Below are 8816 nucleotides of genomic sequence, written 5' to 3' on the forward strand. Positions count from 1 at the left end.
TGGAATGTAAAATATTCATAACTCACGTTGGGTTGAGCACACTTGGTCAAACATGTTTGGGTTAGCGCACGAGCGATGTGTTATTTTTTTTTTTATTAACACACTCCATTGAAGTCCATGGGAAGAAGAAGTTAGAGCAGTTGCGATATCCTAAGTCCTGAAGTTTGCGCGCTTCGGGTTTCACTCGAACGCAAACCATTAACTTTCAACCTGTAATACGCCTGCTAATCCGCCCCTGTAAAAGGTTTGCTTCCATCAGTGCTTGCGCTCAAGCGAAAGTGCTAAATACCGCTCCACTTGTTATCTAGCCCTTTATTGTTTAACATTATTAAAAAGAAATACTGGTTTGTTTTTAAGCATTGTACATATTAGATGAATGTACCTTTAATTATAACATATGGGTGTATTGAATTACAGTTTTAGATTTATAAAAACATAAATATGTTGTTACATTTCTTTAGTATTTAATAATTGATACACAATTTTAATAAGCAAATCAAAGGCAAACTTTAAGTGTCAAATTATGTTATCTGTTCTATTAAAGTGATTTCTGATGCCCACAAGTGTTGTTATCAAGTTTTGTAATATAAAATTACTTGCTCAAGCAAGGGTAATTGAGGTGAAACAGGATGTGATCAACAAAGTTTTATAAAAAATCCATTTGCATTCTATACATAAGCAAAATATATGCAGATGACAGTGAATAAGATGATTGATATTTACTTTAACAACAAAGGCATCTTTATTACTTAGAGTCTGCCTATTAAATACTGTACCGAACCATTTAATGCATGACAGCTAAAATTAGTTAAAGTGGCGTGGAAATGAAACGTATGATTCTGATACAGAGGCCTTCTTATCAAGCCATCAACCGCAAATACGCTGGAATTCCGCAGCGTAATTGTGGCGAGCTTGATTCGCCTCATTTATCAAAGCCTACAGACCGGCAAAAGTAGAAATCTATGATGTAACATATGATCCGCCGGTCTCAGTCTGACACAGATCGATTCTTACGTCATTGCAGATGTTCCGAATGCAAATTCGGCACTATCTGACTACTTTTGCTAGTTAACAAATATCTAACAGGTACGCTCGCCACTATTCCGGCCCAGTGTACCTGCTTTTCAATCTGCCACCCTGGAGGCCACGGATGCCATAGGAATCAATGGGAGTCTGAAAGCAGCGAAAGCTTATGTTCTCTGCTGCCCGATTTTCCATTGATTTCTATGGGAGAATAAAAGTTAGGTTTACACCTAACACCCTAACATGTACCCCGAGTCTAAACACCCCTAATCTGCTGCCCGACACTGCCGCCACCTATATTATACTTATTAACCCCTAATCTGCCTCCCGACACCGCCACAACCTACATAAAAGTATTAACCCCTATCCCGCCGCTCCCGGACCCCGCCGCCACCTAAATAATGTATTAACCCCTATCCTGCCGTTCCTGGAGCCCACCGCAACTAAATAAAGTTATTAACCCCTAAACCCCTGGCTTCCCACATCACTACCACTTACTAAACCTATTAACCCCTAAACCGCCAGCCCCCCAAATCGCCATAAACTAAATTAACCTATTAACCCCTAAACCTACCAACTCGCTAACTTTATATTAAATATTAACTCATCCCTATCTTATAATAAATTAAAACTTACCTTTAGGTTTAATTTAAACTATATTAAACTATTAATTAACCTACCTTAACTATTATACTAAAATTACAATAAACTATATTAAACTAATAATTAATCTACCCTATTATACTAAAATTACAATAAACTATATTAAATTAATAATTAATCTACCCTATTATACTAAAATTACAATAAACTATATTAAACTAATAATTAATCTACCCTATTATACTAAAATTACATTAAACTACAAATTAAATTAAATATATTATATAATTATAAAACTTAACCCTACTCAAATAATTTAAATCTACTATTAAAAATTACAAAGTTACAAAAAACTAACATCTAAGTTACACAAAATAAAAAATAAATGATCAAATATTTAAACTAATTACACCTAATCTAAGAGTCCTACACCTAATCTAGCCTACAATCAACTACCAATAGCCCTTAAAAGGGCCTTTTGCGGGGCATTGCCCCAAAGAGCTCTTTTACCTGTAAAAAAAAATATAAACACCCCCCCAGTAGAACCCACCACCTACATAACCAACCCCCCCCCCCAAATAAAAACCTAATCCAAAAAACCTAAGCTCCCCATTGCCCTGATAAAGGCATTTGGATGGGCATTGCCCTTAAAAGGGCATTTAGCTCTTTTTCCTTGCCCAAACCCTAATCTAAAATTAAAACCCACCCAATAAACCCTTAAAAAACCTAACACTAACCCCTGAAGATCCACTTACAGTTTCTGAAGACCTGTCATCCATCCTCAACAAAGCGGCAGAAGTCTTCATCCAAGCGGGCCGAAGTCTTCATCCAAGCGGGCAGAAGTCTTCATCCAGACAGCATCTTCTATCTTCATCCATCCGGCCAATAGGATTGAGCTTGCATTCTATTGGCTATTCCAATCAGCCAATAAAATGTAAACTCAATCCTATTGGCTGATTGCAACAGCCAATATTTTTCAAACTTAATTCCGATTGGCTGATAGAATTCAATCAGCCAATCGGAATCTAAGGGACGCCATCTTGAATGACGTAATTTAAAGGAACATTCATTGTTGAAGAAGACGTCGATTGAAGAGGATGCTCAGCGCCGGATGTCTTGAAGATGGAGCCGCTCCTTGCCGGATGGATGAAGATAGAAGATGCCGTCTGGATGAAGACTTCTGCCTGGTTGGATGAAGACTTCAGCCCGCTTGAATGAAGACTTCTGCCGGCTTCACTGAGGACTTCTGCTGCTTCGTTGAGGATGGATGTCAGGTCTTCAGAAACTGTAAGTGGATCTTCAAGGGTTAGTGTTCACTTTTTCACCACTAGAGGGTGTTAGTTCATGTGTGTCATATAGATAGCATTGTGTTCACGCCTGTGAAGTTACCTAGGAGTCAGCACTGACTGAAATGCAAGTCTGTCAAAAGAACTGAAATAAGGGGGCAGTTTGCAGAGGCTTAGATACAAGGTAATCAGAGGTAAAACACGTATTATTATAACTGTGTTGGTTATGCAAAACTGGCGAATGGGTAATAAAGGGATTATCTATCTTTTTAAACAACAACAATTCTGTTGTTGATTTTGCTTTTAAACCAGAGAACCAGGGATAAGGAGGCAGAGCCCATTTCACCTGGGGGCAGAGTGTCAACATTATCTTGGTTGGAGGATAGGCTATTGGGCAAGAAATTATGCCTCTCAGGTTGGGGTTTGGCAGGTAGGGCAGAGATCTTAAATTGGAACTCTAGTAGCCTAGTAAAAATACATAGAACATTTTCTATCATGTGAAGAATATTGGAATGTAAAATATTTACACTACATACACAGTTAAACACATTATTAAATATTTAAATTGAATACAAATTATGTATATATGTATCTATGTGTTTACTGTATATTATATAAAGATTTAATGTATCAATACCATACCGACTACATAAGTATACACTTGCTAACTTTAAAAAATATCATAAAGTGCAATAATCTGCATCTAGTGATATTGCAAAAAATGTTATCACAGAAAGAGGTCTACTATTATATACAAAATTGTTGAAATATAAACATTGTTTTAAAAGTGCACTAAAATTAGTCTTTATACTTTAAAAAAAGGATCAAATTTTATTCTGAAAATTGATATATATTGCATTAAAAAGTTAGTATTGAATATATTATTATATATCATTTATTTACCATTTTTGAAAATATCACTATATAGAAAATGTGGTATTTCTGATTATAAAAAGTCAATACAATTTAGTAAATGTAGTTTAGAAATATTATTTACCTACTTTTAATGTTAGTTATTTTAAAGGGACAGAACCACAATTTAGGTGTCTTAAAAAACATATGGCCAATGGCAGTTCTAGAACGTAATATTTGGATGGCTAAGTATGGTGGTGGAGATACAGCACACAATATATGGAGCCAATTTCAGCTCATTGGAACCACCACTGCATATTGCTGAGTTGTTGATCTTGGATAAGAAGTAAATCTTCATAATTTAATTTTTCATTTGCTGACCATAGTGTGATCTGGAGAACAAAACTCACGTCTAGACACGGAAGGACAGAAAAGTCAAAATTAAACTTTCGTAATTCAGACAGAGCCTTTAATTTTAAACAACTTGAGCCCCGGAGTGACATCAAAGCATGTATGGTCCCATAGATATATATTTTTCTACTACAGTTGCTATTAGATTTATTTTCAGCTATATAAAAGACAGAATGCAAAACAATTGAGGTAATCTAAAATATTTACTTCATTGGCAAACCAGACAGGCCCAGAGGCGTAACTAGAAACCACAGGGCCCAGGTGCAAGAATCTAAGAAGTTACAATTGCAACCTCTGCACCACCTGTAGTTTCGCCCCTGGACAGGCCACATTTGGAGTAAGGTTGCCTACATAAATAAATGTAGCCTTCACACCACATTAAGGGCTAGATTACAAGTGCAGCGTTAACTAGTACTTTTGCCATCCCCCCACATCGCAAAGTAATACACTAACATCTAAACCCCCTAACCTAACACCCCCTAACTTAATCCAAAATAAATTACCCCAAACTTTACCAAAAAATCCTAACTACCTTAAAAAAAAAAAACGTACCTCTCAAATTAAATAAAATTATAATCATATCTTTAAAAATAAAAAATAGACATTACTAAAAATAAACCTAGCTTTACTAAAAAAAAACAAAAATCTAATTTTACAAAAAAAATACCCTTACATTACTAAAAGTAAAAAATATATAATATTACAAAAAAAAAGGCTAACATTTCAAAAAATAACAAAGGAATGACCAAAAAAAAACAAAACAATTACGCCTATTCTTATATCCTAAAATAAAAGACCCCACCCAAAATAAAAACAAACAAACCCTATTCTAAAACTAAACTACAAATATTCCTTAAAAGAGCCTTTTGTAGGGCATTGTCCTAAAGCGATTCAGCTTTTTTACAAATTTAAAAATATTAAAAGGACATTTTACACTAGATTTTTCTAGACTCCTATCCAAGCCCCAAAGTTTTAGAAGTAGACTGTTGTCTACCTACTCCAGCTTGCTCCTGTTTGTGTAAAGGGTCTTTTCATATGCAGGGGAGGGTGGAAGGTGGGTGTCTGCTCTTTTTACTTTCCAGCCCATTTCAGTAGTTGTCCCTGCCTAACCTTTTCAACAGTGCTAAACTGGGAGCTTCTAAGTAAGTTTTTAAAAGATTTTATACTGGATTTTTAGATCAGTATCTGTGCATATTATTATTTATAGTAGTGTCTATTACATGCAGTTACATGAAAATTGGTGTATACTGTCCCTTTAACCCCTCTAACATAAACCCCCCCAACTAAAAAATATATATATATATCTTATAAAAAAGGACATTTGCTGATTCTTAGGTAACTCCACGTGCGGGAGCACAATGTTATCTATATGACACATATTAACTAACACCCTCTAGTGGTGAAAAACTGTCAAAATGCATTCAGATAAGAGATGGCCTTCAAGGTCTAAGAAATATGTGCCTCCTAGGTTTAGCTTTCAGCTAAAAATACCAAGAGAACAAAGCAAAATTGGTTTTAAAAATAAATGGGAAAGTTGTTATAAATGACATACCCTATTTGAATCATGAAAGTTTATTTTGGACTAGACATTCCCTTTAAAAAAAACACCCCCAAAAAAGCAAAAAAAACTACCACTAACCCCAAGATGGGGCTCACCAAAAATGATGGCAGCGGCGCTCCATCTTTTTCCCCGCCATGGTCCTACTTCTTTTCCGGCGGTCCTTCTTATATTCATCCCGACGGCGACAGTGGACTCCATCTTCAGATGTTCCACAGGGAGGTTTTCTTCATGAGGACCCCAGCCACACACTGCATTGTGAATGTGAGGTACCCCATTTATATGGTGGTACACTTCCATTCCTATTGGCCCAATTTGAATCTTCAAATTCAAATCAGCCAATAGAATGAAAGGGGTTAATAGTATAGTTTAGACATTGCGATGTGGGGGGGGTGGTGGTTTAGAGGTTAATAGTATAGTTTAGATATTGCCATGCAGGGGGGGGGGTGATGGTTTAGGAGTTAATAGTATAGTTTAGACATTACGATGTGGGGGTATGGTGGTGTAGGGGTTAATAGTGTACAAAGGTAGTTTGCAATTTGGGGATGGCAATTTAGGGGTTAACAGTATAGTTTATATATTGCAATGTGGGGGGATGGAGATTTAGAGTTAATAGTATATATAGGTAGTTTGCAATGTGGGGGGTGGCGTTTTAGAGGTTCATAGTGTGTTTTAGTGTTTCATCTGGACAAACTCTTTCAGGTGGCGTAAAAGTTTGAGCAATAAATGTGACATATTAGGGCTTTACGCTACTCATAGAAAATATGGGGAATGTAAATTACTTCAAGTTCGAGCAAACAAATTTGCGGTAATTTTGACACTTGTTATATGGATTTATTTAGGACACCGCAACCTTGCGATAACGTTTAGGCTTCTAGCGCTAACGATAGCGCTCCATTTGTAATCTAGCCCTAAATATTTTTCTTTAACTTTAATTAGTTTCTTCATCACAACTTTGCTTACTCTACTAATGTTCACTTCTTTCTTGCAATGTGAGCTTATTATCTCATCTACTATTAAGTAAAATTAAAGATAAACCAAAAAAGTAAAGAAGAAATAGATACCTATATATAAATATATATCAAAAGAATGACACAGGCAGCACTTGCAGTGAAAAAATATATCAGTATAATTTTATTTGTAACTGACAGTCCATTTATAACAAACACACTAGATGAAATGACAATGGAATGATGGTGATTAGAATAAAATCTCTTAGTGTAAACAACACCCTCTCCTTCCACATCTAGATCCAGTTTAACTTAGGTAGTGTGATAAATGAAACTGTCGCAAGTTATCCACTTATAAATTATGTGTACACTGTAGCTTTAAAATCGCCATTTTGGAAAAACGTAATTCCTTGTTAGCAATACTGACTTCAATATTATACAGATACTTACAGCTGCTCCAGTGTAGAAAGTGCTTGATGCATATGTTCTGCTGCTTTGATGGTTCTCACGGGTCTCCTTGCAAATAGGGGATTCCCCTCCGGGACCTGCTACCACAACGCCCAGCCGACAAAGGTCTCAGCAAATCAGCAATCATAAGCCCAGCACACAAGATCAGCTTCCCACAGGCTCAGAGCGTTGTTTCAAAAGTGATTAGCCACACATGAAATGTTTTGACCAGATCTGATGAAGTCCCTGTAGCCAATCCCAGGAGGAGGTGGGGCAAAAATACTGATATATTGTTTCACTGCAAGTGCTGCATGTGTCATTCTTTTGATATCTATTTATATATAGGTATCTATTTCTTCTCTGCAGATGGACTCTAAAATGGTTTAAAAAGAATTGAGTGCAAACCTATTTTGTTATATTTTTCTTAATATTAAAGATATACCTAATGAATTATAACTATCTAATGATAATAACCTATTACTGTGATGTGTTCAATAATGACTTTATGTTTTAGACTATAAGGCACATAAAGATAATGCAGAAAATAAATACAGAAGAATAAGAAATAAGATGAATAACTGACCAGGATATAATCTCTCTTAAACCATTATTGTCTTCTGATATATAGCGGCTTCAAAGGGCAAGTAAAAGGCACAAATTCATTTTTTAATAACTGTTTAGATTTCTCCCAGACTTGGACAGCTAACAACCATGCATTTGGATTATAGGACAAATGGCACTTTATAAAAACGTGAGTCTTGTATGCCAATGGTATTGTATACATTTTTGGAATCTTTTATTAGTTTAAAAAAAAAATAATAATAATAATACTTTTTGCTTTTTTGTTACAGTGGCAAGGTCGTGCAGCAAGCATTGATAGCCAAGGCTCTTGCCCATCACCAAAACCTCCAGCAACTCCATGAGATCTACAACTGTCGACACAGGATCTCTACAACTATGTTCAGGACTTGTTTATGAATCCTACAGAAAATCTCCCACCTCCTAAACAGCAAGTCATAAAAGTCAATAAATCAAAAGGATTTAATTTTATGTCAGAGATGGGAGATCACAAAATGTTTAAGTGGTTTGGTTTTGTCTTCGTCTGTTGTTTCCTGAGATGTCGCAGTTTGATGTTACCCAGGTTCAGACTGGAGTGATGACCTAAAGAAATGAGAACAGACTTAGTGCTTGATCCATATGCAGAAAGATACTTGAAGGTCTTGAAAGCTTTGTGTTGAGTGGACATTGAATGTATATTAAATTATTATTATTTTTTTCAAGAGAAAGGGTTGACCGGTTGCAGACAGTGAAAACATTGTTTTAGTGTTTCCTAAAGTTTGGTGCTTAAGAGATCAATAGCAAGAGTTAGGTTTGACACATTTATGGATTTTTATGCTATATTAAAGTTTTGAAATACCTGTATGTTCTTTATACGTGATATGAGAAAACTTTCATTCATTTGACTTGTGTTGTCCTTGATGATATTACGTTGTGTAAAAATGAACAAAAAACATTGTGTGCTCTTAAATTGACAGCTTGTTTATTACTTACGTCACTGGAAAATCACTGTCTTTTTGATATGATTATCTGACTTCTATCTTTTTATGGGAGTTGGTCTTTCTAAACCGAGCTCACAAATACAAAAGTTATTGTAGTGCATGAAAATGCAACTCAATGCTATAAGGT

General features: G+C 35.5%; 1 protein-coding gene across 2 annotated transcripts in view; it reads left to right on the top strand.

Annotated features, from left to right (window-relative positions):
• SYT6 (synaptotagmin 6) overlaps positions 1-8593 on the top strand; it is a 787509-nt gene extending 778916 nt beyond the window's left edge. For both annotated transcript variants that reach the window (XM_053706565.1, XM_053706566.1), the window contains exon 7: positions 7982-8593. In XM_053706565.1, the coding sequence (XP_053562540.1) occupies positions 7982-8053 (72 nt within the window). In that variant the 3' untranslated portion in view covers positions 8054-8593. The remainder of the gene's footprint in view (positions 1-7981) is intronic.
• Positions 8594-8816: the final 223 nt, after the last annotated feature.

The sequence above is a fragment of the Bombina bombina genome, chromosome 3, assembly GCF_027579735.1.
Source record: "Bombina bombina isolate aBomBom1 chromosome 3, aBomBom1.pri, whole genome shotgun sequence".
In the NCBI taxonomy this organism is placed as follows: Eukaryota; Metazoa; Chordata; class Amphibia; order Anura; family Bombinatoridae; genus Bombina; species Bombina bombina.